Raw genomic sequence first — 23376 nt, 5'->3', positions numbered from 1 at the left:
CGCGTACGTCGGGGGAGGATGAGAAGCCCACGGAACATTCCGCAATGCACTCCACGTCGGCTAGGTTGATCAGCGAGTTAGTCCAGCCAAGTCCCGAAAGTCCCGCGCATGCCAACCCGTGGTTGACACCGTTCAGCCCAGAGCGCCGTTCTTTCCCGTGTCTGTTCCATATCACAGTGAGACATACGGACGGCGGAGGTCGGGACCCCTTCTATGTGCATATAAAAGCGTCAGGGGCGTGCGATGTGCGATGCAGGATAGGAGTATGGCCATGTGGAGGGCGGAAGAGGGCGGGGACCAATGGTTTCGTGAGACATGTCTCAAGGCGTTTGCTGCCTGCTTCGTGCGCGTGTCTCTGGTCGGGGGTCTCTGGTCAGGGGTCTCTGGTCGGGGGAATGGGCCGGTTCACACTAGTCTCTCGTGGAGGGAGGATGGAATGTTCTAATCTTTCTTCTGCGATGTGTGTCGGGAGGTGGTTTGTTTTCTTTTACCCCTGGCGCATCGACCGGGCATGGGGGATTGGCTGGGTAGCCGCGTGGCTTGGGGCGAGGATTCGTGTCTCGGACTGAACTGCTTCAGGCACGAGATCATGTGCGTGTGTGTGTGGGTGGGCGGATGGCTGTTGTTCTGGCTATTGTTTTGCTCGCCAAGGGGGGGCAACGTTGCTAGTGTAGTTAAATGCCCCCAAAGCGGCGCAGTGTTTCAGGAGATAATGCTGGTATGGTGCCGGCATACGGTACATACGCGAGTCGGCGTGGCCGGCGGCCACCCGGGCCCGTTCATGGCGAGCCTTCGTCGAATCTAGATGATGCCGGGCGCGTGGGCTGGGTGGTTGCTTGTTTCGGCCTCTCAATGCATGGTTCCCTGCTTGTGTGGGGGCTGCATGGAGCATATTCTTACACAGTCCACCGTGGCCGAGATGAGGAAATTTCCAGATAACGGGATGGCCGGAGTCGAGGTGGTAGCGGTGATGACACGATGCTTGGGCCGGTTCCAATCACACGGGGAGCTGTCGTGGTCCTTGGCCAAGAGCTGCGGTGACACAAGGGTTACACGATAGAATGCCTGAGCAGATTCAGCAATTGTGGCGTCTTGTTGCGCCTCTTGGGCTCAGCTTTAGGCCCTGTCGCGAGCCATCTCTACCGTGGTCCTGGGAAACGGCAGGCTTGCTTGCCGTACCGCTGTCTGGCGGCTACAACAGCCACGGGAAGGATCGTTCCAAGGTTGCTGATTCGGGCTTCAACCTGCGAAGTGAATTGGTTCTTTGGGTCAATCGGGCTTTAACAACGCCACACGCCAGCCGATCGCCGATGCAAATAAACGAGACGAGGGCGTCGTGGTAATGCAGCTTTGAGGCGATGCGCGGCAGGGAGATGGGAACGGATCGGGGGGGGAGACTGGTAGTGACTTTCTCACGAATCAGTCTTGTCAGATGAGAATGAGGCGATAGAATCTGAGGGAGATGGGAAGCTGCATGAGAAATTAGAGCCTCCTCCTCTGTGTTGTCCTCCAGTTTTCCCTTCCAACTGCCAACTGGAAGGTTCCTTCCTTCCAAGGTAGGTGTTGGCGGCGGCGGCGGGGGAAGGCACCATCCGGTGATGGACCAGAGGTCGTACAGTGGCGGCAGGGTTCCGCATTGGGCAAGAAGGAGCCGAAGTACACTGGAGGACCCAGCCCGGGTACCTCGAGCCAGTGCGCTGGGAAACTGGCGGCTGTAATGGCGCTTTGCCGGGTGCCCGATAACGGCCCCCGACTAAGACTAGGTTGCTCGGGTGTTTCGAGATTGCCATGCCTAACCGCGCAGTTCGTTCGTTTAGATGTGCATGGATGATAGACAGACACACCTTAACTGGGCAACAGCACCCCCCGCCCGCCTCACACCTGGTGACGTGCCACGGCACGGTTCGCGACATGGAAAATGGTCGAACGGTTATTTGCGTGACCGAACCATGCACGGCGACCGAGGAGAGATGAATTCGATTGCAACGCCAGCTGCAGACCACAATGCAAGCAATTCAGATGTCAAAGTTGCGGTCGAGAGATCTGCCGACGGGACGACTACACCTCGACCCCCAATCGGTCCCGCCTTCTCCCGCTTCGGTCTCACACAATGCAACGGACCCGGGTTGTCATCTCCGGGATCAGCACCGATTCCATCTTTCACAGGGCTGTGGGCCTCAAAATGCGGCCCTCGAAATGCGGCCCTCGAAATGCGGCCCTCGAAATGCGGCCCTCTCCAAGCAGCCCAGCAGCAGTGGTGCAGCGGTCCTCAGAACGGAAAGCCCCGCAAGGTCGCGGCAAGCAAGGGTGCCGGGGGGGTTCGGTGGTTGTTGTGGGGCAGGGGTCAATCTTTTTCAGGCAACTTGGCGCCTTGCCAAGAATGTCTGAATGCCTCCATCCCATGAGGTCCACTCTCCGGACGCCTTCACGTTGGGTGCCGCTAACTAGCGCGCGTCGCGACCCACAAAGAAACGGTGGGTGGCCGGGCGAGACTTGTCCGTTATCTTTTTGTTTTATCTTTTTCTTTTCTTTTTTTCTGATTCCAGCATCCTCGCTCGCTTCCATGCTCATCCCCTGAGCCAAGAAATTGTGAGAATATGGACGCCGTCACGAGTCGATGCAGCGCGTCTGCAATTATCAACGTGAAAACTCCGAGGGGCGGTTTTGACCCTTGTTCACGCGATGGTGGTGGCTGAGAGAAAATAAGGTTGGGGGCTGTTTTGACAAAACCCACATTCGAATTCTTTCTTCAACCTTGGTTTGTGTGTGATTTCTAATGTCGAGTTAATGAGGATGAGAGTGACTGCTGAGCTGAGCTGAGGTTCCACCGCCGCTTGAGTTGCCTTACTACCAGACTGCCAGCAAACAACCTCCCTAGGTACCTTACCGCGCCTCCCTACCTGCTGCTACCTGACCTGAGGTGCATCGAAGAGCCGCAAAGTTATTGATGTTCCGGTCTGTTTCGGCCTATCATCGAAATGCCAGGTCGTCCCCTTCCCCACCCGGAGTGTGGCTGACTTGGTACCGTCTCCGGCGTCGAATACCTGACCGTGGGCCGCGAACGACATGCCCTTCCGTCCCGAGGGTAACCTAACCTGTAAAAGATGAGAAAACAGATGGTGGGTCTTCAGGACGGCCCACGGATTCCCGTCGTGTCCCTTCTGATCAGCTGTTGGCTGCCCTTGGCTGCACTCGTGCGGCACAGCCATATGGACCATCCACACGTCGATGCCAACACTGGCTTTCAGGGGTGCAGAAGACGGAAGTGCGTGCAGCTGCAAGCCAACCCGCGCGAAAGCTCAGACGGCCTTGCTCAGCCCCAGTGGGCATGCTGCGCTTGCCCACCTTATGTACGTACCTTGTCACTTGTCGCCGTTGGACTGCGGGGAAGATACATACAGATGGACAAAGAGCGATGCGGCTCTGCTCTCCCCAGCACACTCCCCTCCGCAGCAATGGGCGGGGAGACATGCCACGGAGACCAGGGTGACCAGGACCCCCAGGTCCGTCGGGAAAGATGACGCCCCCCCCCCCCCCCCCCCCCCCTCCCCTCACCCCTGGAGCGAGGTCCGCACCCATGGCCCCTCCATCTCGTCCGTATGTACGTACGTACACGTACACGGTACATTTCCCGTGGACTAGCTATGCCCAAATGCCATCTTTCCTCTCAAAACTGTGTCTTCCCGCCTTCCATGTGGCAGACCCGCTTCGCTTTCCGTCGAGTCGAGGGCAAGCCACCTCAGGACCCCCCGTACCTCGACCATACATATATCCTCCCACCGCCGCAATCTCGTCCCCTGTTGCTCTCAAACTGGAAAGTGCCTTAGCATCATCAATTCCCAAGCACTTGTCTCCCACCATTACTCCTCAGACCTTCAAACAAACGTTACCCTCCAGAGGAAACCCATCCCGTCCCTTACCGTTCCAGGCACAAGGTTGAAAAGCCGTTCCGCTCTCGCCATGGTTAACCCCTACGTTCTTGGGGGAGCTTCCTTCCCCGACGAAGACCTACCCTTCATGAGTCAGCCTTACAATGAGTATGAAGATGGCTTCGGAGCCTCGAACAGAATAACGTTCATCGACCCCGACCTTCAGACTCCCTCGCCGACTTCCTATGGCAACCTCTGGGCCGCTCCTGTTCCCCAGTCCCACAAAGAGAACCACTCCACGTACCTTGGTTCCGACCTTTCAAGGCGGGTATCGAGCCACGCACCTCTCCGCCCCGCGATAGCTCTCCCCCCGACGTCGTCGTCCTATCCCCGCTGCCCGAGTCCCCTCTCGTCAATCGAACCGTCACCGCCCGGTGGTGGACTCAGCCCTGGCCCAGACACCGAGTCGTACCACGACGGCTACCCGAGAACACCACCTGACACGAACTTGCTCTCGCCCTTCCAGGGATTCTTGCCGTTGGAACCGACCGCCCACGCCGTTCAGTTCATGAGCATGGGACCCGACTACGTGAATCCCTTCGAGGTCAACTCCACCCAGCAACTTGAGTATAGCGAGAGCGATAACGGCATCGCCGACTTTGACTTTACTACTCCTGTCCAACCAAACTACTTCGACAGTCACGTCGGCCACGATCTGGAGCCGCCACAGGGCACCGCCGCTACCCTTGATTTCTCTGTCAGCCAGGCTGCGCTTGAACCCATGCAATCGATCGCCAAAGGGGAAATCGAGGCTCCGAGCGAGTACCCGCCACTGGAAGAGGACGCGAGCTCAGAAGGCGAGCCCCTAGGCAAGCGCCGGAACGACGATGACGACGAGGATTACCAGCCGATCAAGAAGCAGAGGACGAGCGCCAGGACATCAGCGCGGCGCGCAGACAAGATAGCCATCGCCGCTCCCGTCTCGCCCTCCTCCCGGCGAACGCGCAACCGGGCCGCCAATCCTACCGCGGCCCCTCGTGTAACCCATCTCTCTTCGGGCAACAACAGAGCCCGGCTCAGCTGCCCCGACTGCAAAAAGACCACCTTCACCTCCCAGTCCGACCTCGAAGCCCACCTCAACAAAGAACACCGCCGCCCCTTCAACTGCGTCTTCGACTTCGCCGGCTGCAACTCGACCTTCGCCAACAAGAACGAATGGAAGCGCCACGTCTCCACCCAGCACCTCCTCCTCCACTACTGGGTCTGCACCGAAGGCGCCTGCGCCCACGCCCACGCCAACAACAACAACCAAACCGGCGCTCACGCCCTCTCCCCGATCATCCCAACCACCCCCGACTCCACCACTACCACCACCACCCAACCCACCGGCGCCATCTTCAACCGCAAAGACCTCTTCACCCAGCACCTCAAGCGCATGCACGCGCCCAAGGAGGTAAAAGACCTCCCCGCCAAACGCACCACCACCACCTCCTCCTCCAACACAACCAAACAACCCACCTCCGCCACAGCCAACGCCCTCGCGCAATGGAACACCCGCCTCAAGCACCTGCAAGACACAGCGATCCGCCCGCGCTGCCAGCTCCCGCAGCTCATGCGCTGCCCCGTGGCGGGCTGCGGCGCGGGGCCCTTCCGCGGCGACGGCGCGTGGAACGAGCGCATGGAGCACGTCGCCAAGCACATGGACCGCGCCGCTCGCGGTGGGAACGGCAACGGCACCAGTACTACTACTACTACTAGTGGGGGAGAGGCGGGGGGGAGGGTGGTGTTTGGCGGGGAGGGGGACGCCTCGCTGGTGGAGTGGGCGGCGAGCAGCCAGGTGGCGATTATTATCCCGCGCGGGGATGGGAAGGGGTGGGTGCTGAAGGCGCCGCTGCGGCGGGGGCCCGGGGGGAATGTGGTTGTTACTGCGCCGGTGGTTGGGGGGGGTGGGGAGGAGGGGAGGGTGGAGGGGGAGATTGTGGTTGCGGATGGGGGGGAGGAGGAGGATGCGGAGGGGGAGGAGGATGATTGATTGATGGTGGTAGTGGTGGTGGTGGTGGTGTTCGTTTCTTTCAATGGGCCTGGTGGGTTTGGAAATAATTCGTTTACTTTTACTTTTGGTTTTACTACGTTTACGGGAGAGGGCTATGGGCTACGAGTCATGACCAGAGATACCTAGCTACGATTTCTTTCCTTGTCGATACCTATTTGTTGATTTCTTTTGGGGTTGAGGGGGGTTTACACAGGACATGGCATCATCACTTGGCTCTTATTTGTTTGTAATGATACATTCATTGGCTTGCATTGGCATGACTAGGTAGATAGTTTACCACGTTGGTGTTTTCCACACAAAATATTCTCTAATAGAAGTGGTTGGAACGATTCGATTCTCTACTTGCCGCTTTCGTCTTACATGCTTGGAGGCCGCGGCCGCATCACAAGGCAATTGTCTGCCTCTTTCTGACACGGCAAATCAACAATGAAGGCAAAAGAAAAACTCTGTGCAGCAAGGGTGTCACCTAACATTTCATGCCACCAGGCCCAATCAATACTGCCTGCTGTCTCTGCAGATCTCCCAGGTCTGACGATTCTGCCCTGTCTCGTTGTCTCGGGTGAAGACCTCAATGCGGTGTACCGCCAGGCACAGCTGTCCTGTGACGGCGGGTGACACAGTCCTATGAAGTCCTGGAAAGCTTACCGAAGATGGTAACTGGATTTTGGGACTGGCCGGTTATCTTCCTCGTCCCGGGCGTTGGATCATTGGTCCAGTCATGACTTTTTGAGTGCGAATCTCAGTTGGCGGGGGTGGTTCTTCAACAACCCGACCCGGTTTTATCGAATGGGGGGGCGAGCGAACCGTTCCTCCACCACCGGGGAGTCTGGATGCTGCGCCTCGAGTCGGCCGGCGCCTGACGGCGTGCAGGATGTCAGTTTGACATGCCGAGGGAAGCCAAGGCGGATTCACCCTTGGGGAGAGACCCTTTCCGTCACCGCGTCCATCGAGACCCAGAGTCTGGTCCAAGATCTCCGTGGACCTTTTGCCCGGGACCTTCCTGAGGGAGTGGTGAAAATCGATGCCGACCCGGACAACGTCGCCGACCTACACTACGAGACGGCATGCAGGGTGCGTGGGTGCCTGGCCGGCGTCAGTCGCTCAATGTTACCGTGGCGGCAGATCGGGCGTGCAGAATCTGAAAACACCAATCGCTCGTCATCCTCCTCGGATGCGCTTCCAGAAAAAGACTCTCTTTTGTCCATGTTGAAGACTGACCGGCTTTCTTCGCGTCACACAAAAGCGTCGATCAGAGAGTCTCGAAGGTCTTGTCCTCTTAGCGGGAACCCATTCGAGTCCTCGGGGACGCGCACCAGTCTCAGTCTGCGTCAGTTCCACCCCGTTGCGCGAGACTTGGATCGCGAAAAGCCAGGCCAAATGCGGGTATGTCATGGGAGGAAAAGAGACAAGGCGGCCGCCGCCCCGGCCCAGCCCAAGGTGTGTCGTTATTGTGGCTGAGCTGCAAGGAGAGCGGCTGCACTCCACACGCGGGAACGCGGCGACCCGATAAGGAAACGCGGCGTCGCTTCGGGTTTAGTGCCCCTTCGCCTACCCCTGCCCTCTTCACTCTTCATCAGCCATCTCGCCACCGAGGGGTTGTCGACGGGGTTCGAGTCAACAGCGAGAAGGACGAGGGGGACGAGACGGGCAATACACCGAAGCCCCCGACGAGCTGGCGGGGGTTTGGCTGGCGGTGGAGTTCCGTTTTAGTGTCGATCCCTTCAGCATTGTTGTTATTGTCGGGCTGACTTCGAGTCTGAGACGGAGGAACCTGCGAGCGGGACGGTGTTTGTTTCCCCAAGCGGCGGGAAACCTCCAAGTACAGTACGGAGGACACAGTAACGTCAACTATTGGCACCCCTGGTTGTGCTGCTGCAGCCACACCCAACTGCGGCTGTTGCTCCGTTGTGATAACCGGACCTCTCGGCGATGTCAGAGGCACATCGCCGTCAGACTCAACCAAAATCCAAGGCGAGATGGTTGCCGACAAGGGCGAGATATTCGGTCATCGACCCGGTCCCTGCATGTTGGCGACTTGGCTCCTTCGGTTGTTGTACCCTCTTCGTCAAACCCGCAGATGCCACGGTTGACGCAGTGTTCAGGCCCATGGCGAGCTGAGATGTTCCCGGCCCAAGCCAATTCACCTCTTTTCGGATGGTTATTGGGAGCTGACTGGCCTGGCGAGCCGACATGCTTTGTTGGATGCCGTTGGGTTTCCATGGAAGCTGCGGCTGAGCCCGAGTTCTGGCTTCAGGATGATGGAGGGACCTCACGAGGAAAACCGAACGCTCGATCAAGGGGCCGCCGACAAAGATTTGGTCCTTCCTCTCCGCGCGGGTTTGCCTGGTCTTGACGACAACCCCTAAAAGGCGATTCATCATAGTCTATCTAAGGGAGACAAGGAGGGCGGATTGTAAACAAACTACAGGGGTTGCTTACCCCCCTTTCTTGCTCAACCCCTGGGTGATGAAGGTTGTTGTATTGCGTAGGAAGATTCCAAGTTCCGGTCTGAAACTTCGATGGCTGCTCCATGAGGACAAAATTCTCCCTTTGTGGTACGGAGATAGTGGACGTTCGTGATCCACGTGTTCCAAGGATGGTGGAGGTACTGGGTAGGTGAATTGAACATATGCTAAACTTGATGAGGGGGTTCAATCTTCGAAGCAGTACTAGTCCAACTTACTTTTAGTGTTCTTGATAAGTCTTTCTTGGTTCTCGTACTTGCTTTTCCATTGCAACGGCTGTGGTTGTTGCTGTACCTGATAGTAGCCCCGCGCATTGGTTTGTTGATGGTCACTCTGTTCTGAAGCTGTCCTTCGAGGTTATCACAACCACGTGCATGAGAGTTAGCCTTCTCATAGACATCGTGGGCCAAATAACAGTGCCCATATTAAAACTATAAACCTATCGTGGTGGTCCCTTTCCAGTTAGTGCAGTGGTCTCGCCCTTTAATGTAGTCGTTCCCTGTATCGGAAGCCACCCCTTGCTTTCAATGGCTGGCCAAACTCACGAGAACGGGCAAGCCTGAGGCAATAAAATGTTGTCAAAGGGCATACCTAAAAGCTCGGATATATACTTCGGGCAGTGTTGGAATGTGCGAGATACGTTGTTTACTGTGGTGATGTTGGCATCGGACGAGCAGCTGAAGTCGATTCTGAGATAACACGAACAGAGGAACAAGATGCAGAAAGAAACTCGGATTATTTTAATCTAAATCTGAATGTAGTGGTAGGGACATTCTTGGTCGCTCTTTCCCACTCATATGATCAGACGGAGTAATGCCGTGGAGGGCAAGAGCTCCAGCCCAGCCCAGCAACATGCCCTTTCCTTTGATATTCACATTTACAACACCACCCACACTCATCAGCTCCGCAATTAAATTCCCAACATGGAAGAAAGCGACCTGCTTTATAACGAACGCCGAGAATGCGGATCACCTTTGAGCCCGGAACGAATTCTTGACAGGAAAATCGAGAGGCTTGCGCTTCACGAAGGTTTCGCATCGAATCTCGCCAAAAGAGGACCACTTTCGGGAAGGAAGGCATCTGATCGGTCAGTGCGCTCCATAGTTCGTCTCTTCGAGGAGTCGGTAGGTGCTCCAGAGAGTCCAGTATCCAACAGACTGGTGCTGGTATCGGGCGCGAGCGATAGAGTTGGGGCGAGGGATGGAAAGGAAGGCCGCCGGGTCACCCACACGAGTAACCAATGCAGCAATACCCCGACCAAGCGCCCAGAAAACCCGCGACAACAAGAAAATCAATCGCTCAGCGTCACATACTCAATGTTCCCGTCAGTTCGGGTCGGCTACCAAGTCGAGGACTACTCATTGACCCTGCTCAGGCACAAATCCTACTTCAACAACAGACCGCTGGCGCGGTGTTTGGATGACATCGCTGGCAAGGACCTGAAAAATGAAGACCAGCGGGTCAAAGGCAAGAAAGAAGGGGGCAAGAAACAAGACAAGGAGAATGGGGAGACACAGAGAGTTAGAGATGGCCGGGAGAGGAAGGGAAACGGGGCCACCTTGCCAAACCAAAGAAACACGTCCTCGCCTCTTCAGCAGCTCGACAACTTGATGAGTGACCTGCTTATCTGGAAGGACGTACCTGAGCCTGAAGCGCTCAAGCTGGAGAGACGGGGTTCGCCAGAAGTCAAAGGCTTTTGGAGCGAGGTGCGGACCCAGCTATGGGTCGACGAAGGAGAAATATACAACAGAGAGAGGCCGATGTCAACAGCACAACTAGGTATCGACGATGGCACTTTGATGTCGTCGGGATCGGCCGCACAATTTCCTACCTCGTGTTTCGCAAACCCAGAGACAGAACACTCACCTCCACCTCCACCCACTCGACCTCCGCCTCCCATACCGGCGGCTGTTCGAGGGCGGTCTCGCTCAGCTATTTCCTCGCAATGGGACCAACACTCAATGGCACATTCTCTGGAGCCCTTCCCCGACCCGGAAAGCGATTATCTTGCCTGGGGCAAGCCGCGGCCAACATCATCCGTGAGACTAAGCATGTCCGCGCCAGGATGCCCAGACATTGCAGACCTCTTATTCGACATGCAAATTGAGCCTGAGCCGCCCAGTTTGACAGAGCCTGCCCGGCCGCTGCCCATCCCACCAACACAACCCAGCCATTCGCGTTATCCCAGTAGCGGCGGCAGCGGCCCCTGGACCCGCCCGCCGATGTGGCGCTCCCCGTCCTCACTGGAGTCGTCTTCACCGCCGCCGGTACCCCCTCTGCCAGTACCGATCCCAACACCAACAAGTTGCCGCCACCACAGCCGCGCAAACCATAGTAGACATCGCCATCCGCCTCACTCGTCCGAGCCATCCGCTTCCACGTTTACCTCAGTCTCCACCAACAGCGCCGCCGTCACCAACAGCAGCGGGAGGAGCATCCACAGCAGGCGGACGCCGGCGACCTCGACTAGTTCGATCGCAACGCGCTCGACCCGTGCCGACTCGGGCACAGACTTGTCGTCAAGCTGCCGCCCACCCCAGCCTCGGCGACGGCTGACAACCGAGGAGAAGCTCTCCGAGATCGACGCGTTTCTGTCGCCGGAGCGGGAGGATAAGGATAGGGAGGGGTGGATCTGACGGGGCGGCATTCCACTTGTGGCCTCGGCGGGCGGTTTTTGTGTTTGGATTGAGGCGTTACGACGGTTGATAGCGGCGGTGGTAGTAGGATCATTCACGGAAAGAAGTGATAGTCAAGCTGTGCCATGCGCGTGGCGTTCATCGACGGGGTATCCAGGAAGAGGATGAGGTAAAACAGTATAGTACAGGAGGAGAAAATAGTACACAGATTTGGTGTCCTTACCCCGACCCCTTGGGCATATCCGCCGCATCAGTTGTCGCCGCAGCTTTTGTCGGGCCCATATGTAGGCCCAGACCACTCAAGGGGGGGCTTCCCAAATGCGGTGTGTTGGGTCCCGTTCTCCGCCCCGGTTTATAGAAGCCCCCCGGCCCCAGGTTGTAGTCCGTCCGGCCCCCCTCGATGAAGCGCTGGCTGAAGACGTCCTTCTCTTCGCCCATCCGCATAAACACCAGCTCGTCGTACATCCGCAGGTACTCATCCAGCTTTTCGTCCGACGCCGCCTGCTCAGCAGCCTCCACCTCCCCAATAGCGTCCAATCCACCCTCGGACTCCTCCTCCAGAGACTCCTCCTCCAGGAATTCCTCCTCCAGAGGGTCCTCATCCAGAGATTTCCCCCCACGAGATTCCTTGCCCCTCTCCCCCCTCTCCTGGGACCCCGTCTCCCGGGACACCGTCTTTCGGAACTCACTCTGCCGAAGCCCCTCCACAGCCTCCCCACGCTCCGACGCCTGGCTCTCCCACTCCTTCTGCCGCCGCAGGCGCAGCGCCCGCATGCGCCGGAACCCGCGGCTCTTGGACGACATGGCGACGGACCAGGGGGGCGGGGCGGCGGCGGCGGCCTCGACCTCGGCCCAGAGCTGCTGGTCGCGGAGCCCCGCGCGCTCGTCGAGGCGGGTGAGGATGGCCTCGTGGCCGCGCAGCTTGGCGATGGCGCGGATGGTGTGCTGGTTGGGCTGGTAGCCGGCCTTGTCGAGCTGGTCGAGCACGGCCATGACGGGGGCGACGGCCTGGCGCTTGGCGTAGCTGTTGAGCAGGCCGTGCCAGGTGACGTGGTTGGGCTCGACGCCGTGGCGGCGCATGATGCGGATCATGCGGATCGCCGTCTCCGGGTGCGCCTGCCAGCAGAAGGTTCGGATGAGGATGGTCCAGGTGTGGACGCTCGGCGCCGGGTGGCGGTAGGCGGCCGGGGTGCCGGGCTCTGGGCTCTCGCTCTGGCCGGGTTCCTCCGGGTCGGATTCCGCCAGGCTTTGCCTGAGAGCCATTGTGGAGCTGAAGGCGTCTCTGAGCATGCCCTGGACGATGTCGAGGGCTACGTTTAGCATACCGGGGCGGGTTGATATGAAGTCGAGAACGACGTCGTAGGGGAGTGTATTGTGCATCACGAGTTTGATGGCGAGCGGGTCTCGGTCGTGTAGTAGTTTCCGGAAGTGCGAGTAGAACTCCATGACGTGTTGTGTGGTAGGGAGGTTTCTGATGTAGCCTACCAACATGATGCCTAGGGTCTCGAGACCAGGCTCGACGAGCTTATCAGGCGAGGAGACGGGCAGTTGTTCGATGAGGGGGGCCAGCTTTTCCTTCCAAGCCCAGCCCGTAGCGTTATCCGCCGGCTCCGGCGAGCCAGCAGGTATGAGCTTTTGTAGGGGTTTCAGATCGAAGAACTTGGAATAAACTTGGAGCATAGTGGAAAAGGCTGGTAGAGGGATCGTGTCCTTGCCGATTGAGGCCGCGGGGAGTTCCTCGTCCGCAGCCAAAAGGATGGTGTGAACCAAGTCGTTCCAGATGTAGGGTGTTTGCAAGGCGTCGGGTGTTGCTTCCTCCATGATTCGGATGACCGAGTCAAGCCTCAGAGCGCGCTTGGCCCCGTTTAGGAGGATGGAGAAGACGTGAGGGTCTGGCGTGGTCCCTGAATTGCGCATGACCTCGTAGATTTTCCAAGCAGCGTCTAGTTGGTTGGTTAAACACAAGGCCCGAATCATGGCCGTATATGTTACGATGTTTGGGGAGAGGCCGCGGCCCACGACACGCTCGAAGGCTTCAGCGAGCAATTGCACCTCTACCGGCGACCGGCGGTAGTCCCAGTCCTCGGGCAATGCGAAAAGTTCCGTAGCCAATGCCGCGCAGCGACGGCCGTGGACATCGGCCTTGGGGTCGTCAAAAAGGCTCTCAAACACCCTGAGAGCAGCCAGCTTGTGCTTTGTTTTTTGGGTGAGACTCTTTGCAATCTTGAGCTTGGTGTTCCAGTGGAGAGGGTGGTCGAGCGCTTGTATTGCCGAGTATATCTCGGCCACCGCATCGGGTTCACAGCCGGACAGCGTTAGTCCGATGGCGTATTGGTGGAACCGGTAGTAGCCCCGACGGCTATTGCGGAGGAGGTGAACAAGTAACCGGGGAAGCTGGGTTTGCTGGTCCTTTTGACTACCCTCCGGGAGCTTTGCATACCAAACGGCGAGGGCAGCAAAGACGTCTGCCACGGCCCAGGAGGGCGTGAGGCCTTTTTCGGCAGTGGCCTCTAGCACCATGGCTGTGCGTTCAATTCGAGAGTCCACCGCAGCCATCATCATATCAAGCCATTTGTCGGTATCGCGGTCTTGCGGTGGTATTGCGAGCCAGGATGACCTCATGTCCTCGACCGTATCGGAAGTCAAGAGCCTCTCAAGGGTTTCCATACCCTCAGTTTCGTCCTCGGTGGAGGGGGTTGTCTTGACGCCATTTAGGCGATTAAAGACGATTCTCATATTTTTGTCCCATCTTTCGAATTGCGCCACACGAGAGTCGAGTTTCTTTTTGCTCATCATCTTATTGAGCACCCGCCGAAAAGAGCGGACCCGGTCATCGGGATACGCCCACTTCTTGGACCGTACAACGCGGCCGAGGTGATCCCGGTCGGGTCGAGCTCTAGAGGTTTTCGGACCTTCCTGCGCATGGTTGACGGCTGGTTGGTTTTGCTGCGGCTGGCCGGGCCCTGAGCCATTGTGATTTTCCTGCTGAGGGGAAGAGGTGGGCGGGGTGTTGTTGGACGCGGGATCCGAATCGGCCGGACCGGCTGTGGGAGGATCATCGGGGGAGGTGTGAAGAGGTCTCGAGTGTCGCGAGTGCAGGGCGAGTCGTCGTGCGTTGAGGGGCCATGGTATAAGTTTTATCGATGCGGCACACGCTCGGGGGACCTGCCCGGCCTGGCGTATCATTGCGACGGGACACAGCTCGCCGAGGTGGCGGCTGGTCAAACTGAGGGGGTTATGGAGTATCGTCGAGTGTCTCGGATGCACAATTCACGGATCCGGAGAACATGGTAGGTATTCAACCTGGAAGTAGAAGTTGAGTGTGGTCCGTAAATAATTTCTTGGTAACTGGTGGCGTCTGTCCAGTGGTTACAGTACAGCTAGCGTGTAATTACATACAACAGACGCGGCAGGCAAGATTTTAGCGTCGCTTGTGTTCCCGGCTCTCCCCTGCAGCACCAGCAGCACCTTTGCATCGCAACAACCACCCATAAAAGAAGAGCACTCTCGACGCCCACGGAAACCTAGACAACCCGCCAAAGGAACCCGCCGACCAATTTCACAATGTCCTCCCACGCAACACTAAGCGCAGCCTCAGACGATCGTAAAGCGCGTCTCGCCAAGCTCAAATCTCTCAAGCGCAAGCAGCCGATCGAAGCAGAAGCAGACGAAACCGAAACCGCACCACAAGATGACCTCATTCCCACCACCACCAACCACAACAGCAACAGCAACAACGACGACTACAACAACCAAGACCCCTCCCTCGCCCCCCCCACCCAAGACGTAGCCCGCATGCACCTCTCCGGCCGCAACTACGACTTCGAGACCAAGGGGCCGAAACTCGGCTTCGAAGCACCCCCGACCTTATCCCAGGGGCAGGCGACGCTCGAGCAGCAGGCGCAGGACCTGGAGGAGGAGTCGCGGCGGCAGGAGGCCGTGGACGCGCAGAGCGACCGCGGCATCGACCTGTTCAAGCTGCAGCCCAAGAAGCCCAACTGGGACCTCAAGCGCGAGCTGAACCTGCGCAGCGAGGCGCTCGGCGTGCGCACCGAGAACGCGATTGCTCGTCTGGTGCGCGAGCGCCTCGCCGAGAAGAAGGCTGCTGCGGACGCGGCGGCGGCGCCTGGATCTGCTGCTGGTGCTGCTGCTGCTGGGCGGGGTGGGAAACAAGGGGGGGATGAGGGGGATGCGGAGGCGGAGGGTATGTTGGATGGGGCGGCGCTTGTGGAGGGGATGAGGTTGCGGGAGAGGGAGGAGGAGGAGGAGAATCGGAGGGAGAGGGAGGCGGAGGCGGCTGAGTTTGGGATGGCTTGAAAGGTACATTGGTCACTGGCATCGTCTGGGTTTAAGATATGGGCATTGCATAATTGGGCGCCCTGTACGGATATGGGACTGTTTTTGCGGATTGGTGTTGTTTTATTTGGGGCTGCCGGTGAGCTACATGGATCCTACAAAAAGTATGGCATAGTATGATACCCGGAATTCCTATCCTCATCTACCCCTGCCCATGGCCTGCGTCAGAGCTAACCGTTTGCTGAAGGGGCTAAGGCTTCTTTCCCGCGGAGGGGAGGGCTGCCGGGCCGGCGGGGGTGGCGGGAGCGATGGGCTCCTTCCCCGGTGGCCGCGATCCTCCCTATCCCTATAACGGCCAGCACCATGTCCGTCCCCCCTATCCTCCCGTCTCACTGGGGATCTAGATCTGGAACTCGAATATGTGCGCCTCGCATACGAGTCCCTTCCACGAGTCTCGGGCCCAGGAGAGCCATGCCGTCTCGCATCGCGACCAGCGCGTTCGTGTCTCGGTGGGGGAGAGCGTTGAGGCGAAGGAGAAAGTGGCGCCCGTGAGCCTCTGGCCTGGTAGCCGCGTGCTGGGCTTTCTGAGGGGCCGCGGGAGTAGCGGCCGCCCGAGTCGTAGGACGACTTGCGGCCCTGGGGACCCCGAGGGGAAGGACTCCGGGAATCCCGCCGCCTCTCCCGACGCTCGGGACTGGGGCTCCGTCTCGGGGCTGGAGACGGGGATCGGGTAGAGATACTGGAGACTGAATCATATGACGGCGACCTTTGCCGCCTGGGTGGTGGCGAGTCCCTCAACGCGGCGTCCTCGTCCAACTCCCGCTCCCGTTTCCGGGCCCTTTCTGCCTCCCGCTTAGCCAGCTCTTCATCAGCTACCCCTTTCCTGTAGCTATGTTAGCATCTCACGATAATGTGTCACTGCGAGTTGTAGCGTACTTCTCCTGTAAAGCATTCGGTGTGTCACTTGCGAGTTTGGGAAGCAGCTTAGGGTTGAATAGCTGCTGTGTGCGGGAAGGCCGGGCAATATAGGGGCGTTCTTGCGGTACCGATTTGCATTCGTACGAGTAGTGGCGTTCTAAGATTGTCAATAACGAACGCGAGTTCTGGATGCGGCGGTCACTTATCTCTCTTCAGGCACTTTTGGCACTGCACATTTGACGGGGTAGCCTTCGATGGCCCGCTACGGCCTCGGAAGGAATGCATCTCGGCTTTAGTATGAAGGAATTGCTCCGTTCTGTTGGTGGCCAGATAAGTCTGCACCCCGACGCTTATAGTTCAACCACAAAAGTCAAAGCGGGAGGGTAGTGAACGATGGTAAATAAGACCAGCCAGTTGATAGCCGTCAAAGGGTGATTGATGCGTGCTGCGTGCTGCAAGATTGATGAGGCGCCGGAATGTTACAACTTGCAGTCACTCAGCGCTGGGTTCGCTGGTTTACCGACTGATACTATATGATAGAAAGTGCAATAGAGAAGCGACCAGTGTTGAAACCAAAAAGTTGAGAGATCCTTGGTTTGCGCGTTGACCTTGGTTTGTGATTGATGCGAAGTTGATCTCCCGTTTTGTACGCAGTACAGATTACAAATTATCATTACCGTAATGTATACACAAACTCGGGACACACTGGTCACCGCCTTTTTTTCCTTTTTTTCCTGCCCGTGGCAGAATCTGAGCCACCCTTGCATCTCCGCATCCATATCGCTACGCACAGACATTCTCTTCGTCCACTTTCGGTCTTCCAGCACACGTCGTGTGTCACTGGACGTTTCTTCGTCCTCGGAGACCATGTTGTTGTTGATCCTTTATGCATATGCAAGAATCGAGTAATAATTCAGGATCCCTGGGCCAGAGGTTGTTCTGATTGCTCGTCATGCACCGAGGCTTGTCGGCACGTGCAGCCAAGCCGATGCTTTGTGTGTGCAACTTGGCCTTGCCAGCGAACATCCAAGGTCTCGAAAGCTGCAACTACCAGAACCGAGTAGTCCGGAAAAGATTCCAAAGCATGACCGCCTGGCGTGTACATACATACAAGAACTGGCAAATGCGTTGCTTGCGTCCAAGTTACCCATGGAGCATGCAGCTGTATTATCGGAATTTGGGCATGGAAGTCCTGGGAAATTCCGCCCAAACGGATTATCAAACCTTTGGTTGTAAAACTATCCACCCACTGTGGTATTAGCATAGTAGTATCCCTTTGGATTGATTTTATTATTACCTCCCTATTTGCATAGTTTTCGTTCGTTGTTGCTTCTCAATGCCTCATTCATCCTGTGGTCGGTTGGGTTTGAGGCACCGGGTTGGGGAAGAGGCAGTGTGGGGCCTCTAGGTTCTTAAAGCCGGGGCCGCCTTAGGCCTCCTTCGGCACCACAGTGGAGGGGGACCGCACAGGCAGGGCAGCCTCCTCGCCAGAATTCCTTCCAGGTTCCATCCATTGTGCAACCACCTCTGTTCAGGACATCGCACCCCCCTCCTTGGCTCAGATCTTCCATTCTTCAACCGCCCAATTGTGGCGGCCTGCTTTCCAGACAGAGCACGGACGTCTGGAACTGCGACGCTCAAACGACTGCGGCCATATTTGGCTCGGTTGACGACGAAATCAACTTTCAACTCTGCAACTCTGCAACTCTGCATCCATCGCAGCAGTATCTCACGACTCGCTGCCTTTTGCTGCACCGTTGCTGTTTCGGGGAAAATCGTCAACCTTGCCTGATTCCGCTTATAACCCCCCGCACGATGATTACCTGCGCTCTTCCTTCGGTCTGGACAGCCCTGCTCCGTTTCATTTCTTGATTTCTCCTCGGATCCGTCGTCCCGGTTCTGCCCCGGCCCGGCCTCACAGTGAAGCCGGCGTATCCTCCCCGCACACTCGCTCGCTCATCCTGGGACCGACCATCCCGTGCCCCCGTGCCTCGATATCGCTGTCTCTGGGGATCGTGTACCACCCCGTGTGTTTCCGGGGATATTTTGAGCCGTACCCATGGCCGCGGTTCCCACTATGGTGAACGACGTAGGGAAAAAGATGTCGTTTGCAAGGGTACGTGGTCATCGATATCCCACCTCCATTGGCGGCCTGCCATCTCAACACATTCGGCTGACATTACCCTGCGCTTAGGTCGCCGCAGCATCGACGCCCAAGGGCTCCAAGCCTACCGCTACCGCCGCCAGAGTGCTCGACTCGGCACCTGTCAAGGATAGAAGAGACGCTGCCATGTCTATGGCCGCACCCGCCATTGTTTCTACCACTCCCAACAACATCGCCGCATCGCCCAATGTGCACCACATGGCCGGTAATGAGGACCCCGCCGATTCTAAGCTCGTCAGCGGACTGAAGGACCTCAAATTGGAAGCAAAGGCGCCGCTCAATCTTGTCGTTGACGGGTCTCTGGGAGGTATGCCGGAAAGGCCGAGCAAAGTCGGCAACAGCCAGACACCGTCAGACGACACATCGCAACGAGCCGACTCCAGCTCGGAGCTAGGAACCAAGCCTCCCAGTTTGGACGGCAAGAGTATTACCTCAGGCACCACATTCGCGTTGGACGAGAAGGAATCACTACGTCCCGACGACAGCGCCAGTGTCAAGGCCGCCGCCGAGGATGACGATGCTTTTTCGATCCGCGGTTCCTACATGGCCAGTTCCCGCTTAGGCTCGGACGTTGCGGCTCGTATCCAGCGTATCCAGATCGGAGATATGCCACCGCGGGGTCTTCCTGCCCATCAACTCTTGGCTGGAACCAAGATCCAAGGTGTCAGCACACCACAGAGCGGCAACTCGGACAAGCAGGTGGTACCGGACCCGAAAGTGGCCCTGGTCGGTGGAACGGCGACTCCTGATGCCCTGGCACCAAACGCTTTCTATAGCCAGAACCCCGATGATAAACTTCTCGAGGCAATGCAGTCGCCCAAGGACCGTATATTCTTGCTGAGACTCGAGCAGCAAGTCATCGACTTTGTCCAGGACTCAAAGTATGTTCCTGTTCCCATAGTCCTTGTTACTCCATGCCAGCCACTAACACGACTTTTTAGGGAGCCTTACATGGACCTGCCCCCGAGCAACTCGTTTTGCAGAATGTTGACTCACAGGCTTGCTGATTATTACCATATGACACACTCTTATGAGGCAGCCGCGGGAGCAGTGCGCATCTTTCGGACACCCTTTTGCAGGATCCCCCCCTCTCTATCGAGTATCGCGACGGCGAGCACGCCCGGCAGCAGTTCGCCCGCGCCAGTTGTTTTGCCACGGAAAATCATGCGCCGCGGCGAGGACGGGGAGCTGGGTCCTGCGAGCGCCGGTCCTTCAAAACCAACGTCAGAGGCAGGCAGCGACTCCAAGGACAAGAACGGCCCGTCCAAGGAGAAGTAATAATCCCCAGCGCATCAGCGATTACTGCTCATGCTAACCGCCATTTTAGACTTACGAGAGAGGAGCGTGAAGAGGCATACAACAAAGCCCGGCAGCGGATATTCGGAAGCGTTGAGAAGAGCGAAAACTCGAACCAAGGTAGGCTAGGCACAAAATATTTTGGGGTTCCTCCGGCTAATCGTGAGGCCATAGACGGTGAAGATAGCACTGGCGTCTCCCGGGCTAGCTCGGTGTCGGCAAAAGACAAGCCCAACAGCGGCAAGAGGAAAACGAAGCGCCGGGATGACTCGGAGAGCTTCGAGTCGCGGTCTCAATATGTTGCCTGGTGTGGACCTCAGCATCCCACCTGGGGTCCCTCTGCTCCCCAGTATTTCCCGGTGAACGCAGCCCCGTTCAACGGTCAATTCCAGCAGCCGCAGCAGCCATACCCGAACGCTGCGCAACCCATGTACCCACCCGGCCAGCCATATACACCGCAAATGGTACCCAACAACGGGTTTACTTCCCAATACACAGGAATGCCAACTGTAAGCCGCCCATGTCTCTTTCCATTTTACCTTCTCCCGCGATCTAACCCGGCTGCAGTACCCGACGCCACCTATGCCGCCGGCTGTCCCACAGACTGTCCCACAAGTTGTCCCTCAGCCCGTGCCCCAAGCTGTGCCCCAAGCTGTGCCGCCACCACCGCCGCCACAACAACAGCAGCAGCAGCAGCAGCAGCAGCAGCAGCAACAACAACAACAGGGTTACCGCGCACCAAATCCGATCGGCGGCCCGTATGGCAGTCCCGTGCCGAGTATCTCACAGCCAGCGTGGCCCCAGCAAGGCTTTAGTCAGAGCGTGTACCCCCCGCGGTCTAGCCCCGTTCCCCCTCCAGGGGTTCCCTATGCTTACGGCCAGCTCCCGGCACACGTCAACCCAAGCGATCCCAAGAGCCAGCATCCCATCCCGGGCAGTTATAACCGGCAAGCGTTCAATCCGAAAACGCAGTCGTTTGTCCCGGGCAACGGGCTTCCCCTGCAGCCGCCACCGCCACCGCACGTGTCTGGTCCCTATGGAGGATCAAGCCCGCGGCATGGTAGCCCGCAGTTCCACTCGCCGCACATGAGCTACGCCGGGTACCAGCAGCCACTACCACAGCCAGGCTTTGGGCCTCCTCCGCCCGGGCCGTATGGTATGACGAGGCAGGGTTCCAACAACTCTATGCCACCGTACCATGCTGTGCAGCAACCTCCCCATGTGCAACCGCCGCTGCCCCACGGACCACCGCATATGCCTCCGGGCGGCCCCATGCACATGCCCAACAAGCCGGTAGGGCCTCCTCCGGGCCCGGGTCAGGCATTCAGTCATCTTCCCAACTACGGTAACCCCGCCACATTGCCGCAGAAGCCTTCCACATAGGAGAGGAGTTTGAGCATCGAGAGCGGTGTCAGGAGTCAAATGGATACATGGTTCGTGAGGCGTAACATGGTCGGTGGGGGAGCATGCATCGGGGCGTTTTGGGAATAAGGAGGCGATGCTTGGTGCTGTTGTTGTTGGAGAAGAACAACCTTAACATTGCGATGGAGCGACAGAGGCCCTCTCTGCTTGTCTCTAGAGGGCGGATACGTAACGACGAAAAAGAACGAACTAGGTGGTGGCTGTTTTGTGTGGTGGTTTGGGACAATTGCATGGGGTTGGGGTCGACGAAATGTGACACCACAAAGATTAATGAGGCGACATAAAATTTCTGGCCACGACGGCATCACCACTAACCAGACTTTATAGATGTGCAGAATAAAATCAAAGAGGAAATGTCATCTGCTTTGTTCCGTGATCGAATCTCATATTGTCCTTAGCCGTTTCTATGCTACGACTGCCTGCCGCCCAACGCCATGGCATCCCATTTTTTGTTTAGCGTGTAGAGCCAGCCAGTATCTCCAGAGACTTAACGCCACCTAGAGACGGTTTATCTCGGAATGGTGTGCTCCCTCCCCTACAACATATACTCAATACCGCCGTCTAGCTGCCCACGCTGTCATTTCGAGCGGAATGTCCTCCCTATTCTGATCCCCAGCCCCAAGACCCTTCCTGTTTGCACGAAACCAAACCCAACAGGCGGATCGAGTGAGACAGACGAAGATGATGGGATATGTTGTGAATAACAAGAGAATTTCCGCCCTGAAGAAACCCGCTTACTCTTTTCTTCATTCGTAGTATTCATCTTCTCCCCCTTTCTACTCGTTAGGCTCCCTCGGCTCCCTCGGCTCCCTCGGTTCCCCGCGCTGTCCACCACCGCCCCGGCCGCCCCGCTTGCCTCCCCTCCCGGGGCGGCCGCCACCTTCCTCGCCCTCCTTGCCCTTCTCGCCGCCCTCCTTGTCGCCGCCCACCAGGTTCGCGGTGGCCAGGCGCTGGGCCAGGTCGATCTGGGTGCGGATGGTGTTGGCCAGGTAGCTGACCATGAGCACGTCCTGGACGTGGTTGTTGAAGTCGGCCTCGATCTGGGTGCTCGAGACCTTGGGCGCCAGCGAGAGGGCGTTCATCAGGTACTGGCCCAGCGCGTGGCTGCCGTCGCGCTCCTCGTCGAGCACCTCGCCGACGAAGCCCGAGACGCGCTCGAGCAGGTCCGACACGGACTCGAGCGACTGGGCGAGCGTCTCGATGTCGGAGATGACGGGCGCCGAGCGCGCCTCCGTCTCGGCCGCCGCCGACGCCGTGCCCAGCGCGGCGCGCTCCGCGTCGCTGAAGAGCAGCTTGTGCGGCACCTCGATGAAGAGGCACGACTCGGCGGCGCGGTCGGGCGACACGGCCACGGGCGCCGAGATGTACGTCTTGGTGGCGATGGGCGCGCCGGGCTCCGTCGAGATGGTCAGGTGCACGGCCGGGTGCGGGAAGGTGCCCGTCTCGGGCGAGGCGAAGAAGTTCTGGATGAGGGCCGAGAAGCTGTTGAGCTCGTGCGAGGTCGTGTACCACCCGAGAAGGGTCTCGCGCGGCGACGCCTTGAGCGTCAGCGCCAGCATGTTCTTTTGGTACTCCACGTCGACCTCGACCTGGTCCTCGTTCTCCGTGTGCGGGATCGCAAAGGTGCTCCGCACCTCCACCTCGCTGCCATCTTCGCTGCGGGTGCCGACGAGGGCGCCGATCACTCGTGTCGACTGTGTGTCGCGGGTGTCGCGGCGGACGGCGTGGTCGATGACGGAGAATACGGCCTAGCGAGGGAGAACATTGTCAATGTCTTGATTCCAAGTACCGAATTCATACAACAAGATTCCTCTTATATAGGAAGGGAGATGTCGGATATGGGTTGCGGGTGGATGAAGAGGGGTGGGCGGGCATACTTGGGGCTGGACGTTGACGGTAAGCGGGGCACTACCGGTAAAACCCATGGACGTAGGCGCTAGGGGCCTGGCGAGGTGGACGAAGTGCTCTTGTTCAACAGCCATATTGTCGGATTTCCTTCCTGTCCTGTTCCTGAAGTGCTGCGAGGTGGGTGTGGTGTGGTTCCCCGGTCGTAGAAAATTGGAGGAAGCTGATGGGGTAGGAACAAGGGAGTTGGGCGGGTCGCGGAGGATCGGGGAAAGTCGTCGCAGGCAAACCGGAGCCTTTCTTTTCTTCAAGCTCGATCCGGGCGTTGCACCTCGAATTTTTTGGTTTTGTAGCGGGTGGGGGACCTGGTTGTGCGCGCTAAGATAAGCCCCGCCATACAAAGTGGCGTGCA

At 58.0% G+C, this 23376-nt stretch overlaps 9 protein-coding genes across 9 annotated transcripts; 6 read left to right on the top strand and 3 right to left on the bottom strand.

Moving 5' to 3' along the window:
* The first annotated feature begins 1843 nt into the window (after positions 1-1843).
* On the top strand, positions 1844-3527 carry B0H64DRAFT_383133 (uncharacterized protein). The gene has a single exon (XM_062802928.1). The coding sequence runs from the start codon at positions 2111-2113 to the stop codon at positions 2576-2578; it is 468 nt and encodes a 155-aa protein (XP_062664800.1). The 5' UTR covers positions 1844-2110; the 3' UTR covers positions 2579-3527.
* A 22-nt stretch (positions 3528-3549) lies between these two features.
* On the top strand, positions 3550-5901 carry B0H64DRAFT_471232 (uncharacterized protein; the record flags this gene model as incomplete). The annotated part of the gene is made up of 1 exon (XM_062807872.1): positions 3550-5901. Exon 1 carries the CDS (start codon positions 3961-3963, stop codon positions 5899-5901), a length of 1941 nt encoding a protein of 646 aa, XP_062664799.1. The 5' UTR covers positions 3550-3960.
* Positions 5902-6623: 722 nt separating this feature from the next.
* On the top strand, positions 6624-7616 carry B0H64DRAFT_34724 (uncharacterized protein). Its single transcript, XM_062801360.1, has one exon. It carries the CDS (start codon positions 6709-6711, stop codon positions 7378-7380), a length of 672 nt encoding a protein of 223 aa, XP_062664798.1. The 5' UTR covers positions 6624-6708; the 3' UTR covers positions 7381-7616.
* Positions 7617-9104: 1488 nt separating this feature from the next.
* Positions 9105-11132, top strand: B0H64DRAFT_34715 (uncharacterized protein). Its single transcript, XM_062801359.1, has one exon. The coding sequence runs from the start codon at positions 9311-9313 to the stop codon at positions 11021-11023; it is 1713 nt and encodes a 570-aa protein (XP_062664797.1). The 5' UTR covers positions 9105-9310; the 3' UTR covers positions 11024-11132.
* An 804-nt stretch (positions 11133-11936) lies between these two features.
* Positions 11937-14344, bottom strand: B0H64DRAFT_383125 (uncharacterized protein; the record flags this gene model as incomplete). The annotated part of the gene is made up of 1 exon (XM_062802927.1): positions 11937-14344. A coding segment is annotated over exon 1 (2273 nt), but the record flags the coding sequence as incomplete, so codon positions are not given.
* A 147-nt stretch (positions 14345-14491) lies between these two features.
* Positions 14492-15524, top strand: B0H64DRAFT_34684 (cwf18 pre-mRNA splicing factor-domain-containing protein). Its single transcript, XM_062801350.1, has one exon. It carries the CDS (start codon positions 14588-14590, stop codon positions 15338-15340), a length of 753 nt encoding a protein of 250 aa, XP_062664795.1. The 5' UTR covers positions 14492-14587; the 3' UTR covers positions 15341-15524.
* On the bottom strand, positions 15183-16880 carry B0H64DRAFT_383120 (zinc knuckle-domain-containing protein). Its single transcript, XM_062802926.1, has 3 exons — positions 16444-16880; positions 16256-16391; positions 15183-16202 (listed from the first exon to the last, which is right to left on the bottom strand). Exons 1-3 carry the CDS (start codon positions 16520-16522, stop codon positions 15518-15520), a joined length of 900 nt encoding a protein of 299 aa, XP_062664794.1. The 5' UTR covers positions 16523-16880; the 3' UTR covers positions 15183-15517.
* Positions 16881-18203: 1323 nt separating this feature from the next.
* On the top strand, positions 18204-21094 carry B0H64DRAFT_34658 (uncharacterized protein). The gene is made up of 6 exons (XM_062801338.1): positions 18204-18353; positions 18432-19282; positions 19343-19675; positions 19729-19817; positions 19872-20206; positions 20265-21094. The coding sequence occupies exons 1-6, from the start codon at positions 18297-18299 to the stop codon at positions 21078-21080; spliced, it is 2481 nt and encodes an 826-aa protein (XP_062664793.1). The 5' UTR covers positions 18204-18296; the 3' UTR covers positions 21081-21094.
* Positions 21095-21461: 367 nt separating this feature from the next.
* On the bottom strand, positions 21462-23352 carry B0H64DRAFT_383113 (eukaryotic translation initiation factor 3 subunit F). Its single transcript, XM_062802925.1, has 2 exons — positions 22997-23352; positions 21462-22867 (listed from the first exon to the last, which is right to left on the bottom strand). Exons 1-2 carry the CDS (start codon positions 23099-23101, stop codon positions 21896-21898), a joined length of 1077 nt encoding a protein of 358 aa, XP_062664792.1. The 5' UTR covers positions 23102-23352; the 3' UTR covers positions 21462-21895.
* Positions 23353-23376: the final 24 nt, after the last annotated feature.

The sequence above is a fragment of the Chaetomium fimeti genome, assembly GCF_033439085.1.
Source record: "Chaetomium fimeti strain CBS 168.71 chromosome Unknown B0H64scaffold_1, whole genome shotgun sequence".
Lineage (NCBI taxonomy): Eukaryota > Fungi > Ascomycota > Sordariomycetes > Sordariales > Chaetomiaceae > Chaetomium > Chaetomium fimeti.
Note: the sequence above shows the minus strand (reverse complement) of the source record. Positions and strands in the feature narration are given on the sequence as shown.

Coding starts and splice junctions, on each gene's coding strand:
- B0H64DRAFT_383133 (XM_062802928.1), top strand. CDS start 2,111: ATGCAACGGACCCGGGTTGTCATCTCCGGGATCAGCACCGATTCCATC.
- B0H64DRAFT_34724 (XM_062801360.1), top strand. CDS start 6,709: ATGGGGGGGCGAGCGAACCGTTCCTCCACCACCGGGGAGTCTGGATGC.
- B0H64DRAFT_34715 (XM_062801359.1), top strand. CDS start 9,311: ATGGAAGAAAGCGACCTGCTTTATAACGAACGCCGAGAATGCGGATCA.
- B0H64DRAFT_34684 (XM_062801350.1), top strand. CDS start 14,588: ATGTCCTCCCACGCAACACTAAGCGCAGCCTCAGACGATCGTAAAGCG.
- B0H64DRAFT_383120 (XM_062802926.1), bottom strand. CDS start 16,522: ATGCATTCCTTCCGAGGCCGTAGCGGGCCATCGAAGGCTACCCCGTCA. Junction 16,392..16,443: donor CCAAAAGTGCCTGAAGAGAG/ATAAGTGACCGC, acceptor CAATCTTAGAAC/GCCACTACTCGTACGAATGC. Junction 16,203..16,255: donor CCGAATGCTTTACAGGAGAA/GTACGCTACAAC, acceptor ACATAGCTACAG/GAAAGGGGTAGCTGATGAAG.
- B0H64DRAFT_34658 (XM_062801338.1), top strand. CDS start 18,297: ATGGCCGCGGTTCCCACTATGGTGAACGACGTAGGGAAAAAGATGTCG. Junction 19,283..19,342: donor GACTTTGTCCAGGACTCAAA/GTATGTTCCTGT, acceptor ACGACTTTTTAG/GGAGCCTTACATGGACCTGC. Junction 19,818..19,871: donor GAGCGAAAACTCGAACCAAG/GTAGGCTAGGCA, acceptor GTGAGGCCATAG/ACGGTGAAGATAGCACTGGC.
- B0H64DRAFT_383113 (XM_062802925.1), bottom strand. CDS start 23,101: ATGGCTGTTGAACAAGAGCACTTCGTCCACCTCGCCAGGCCCCTAGCG. Junction 22,868..22,996: donor CCGTCAACGTCCAGCCCCAA/GTATGCCCGCCC, acceptor CTCCCTCGCTAG/GCCGTATTCTCCGTCATCGA.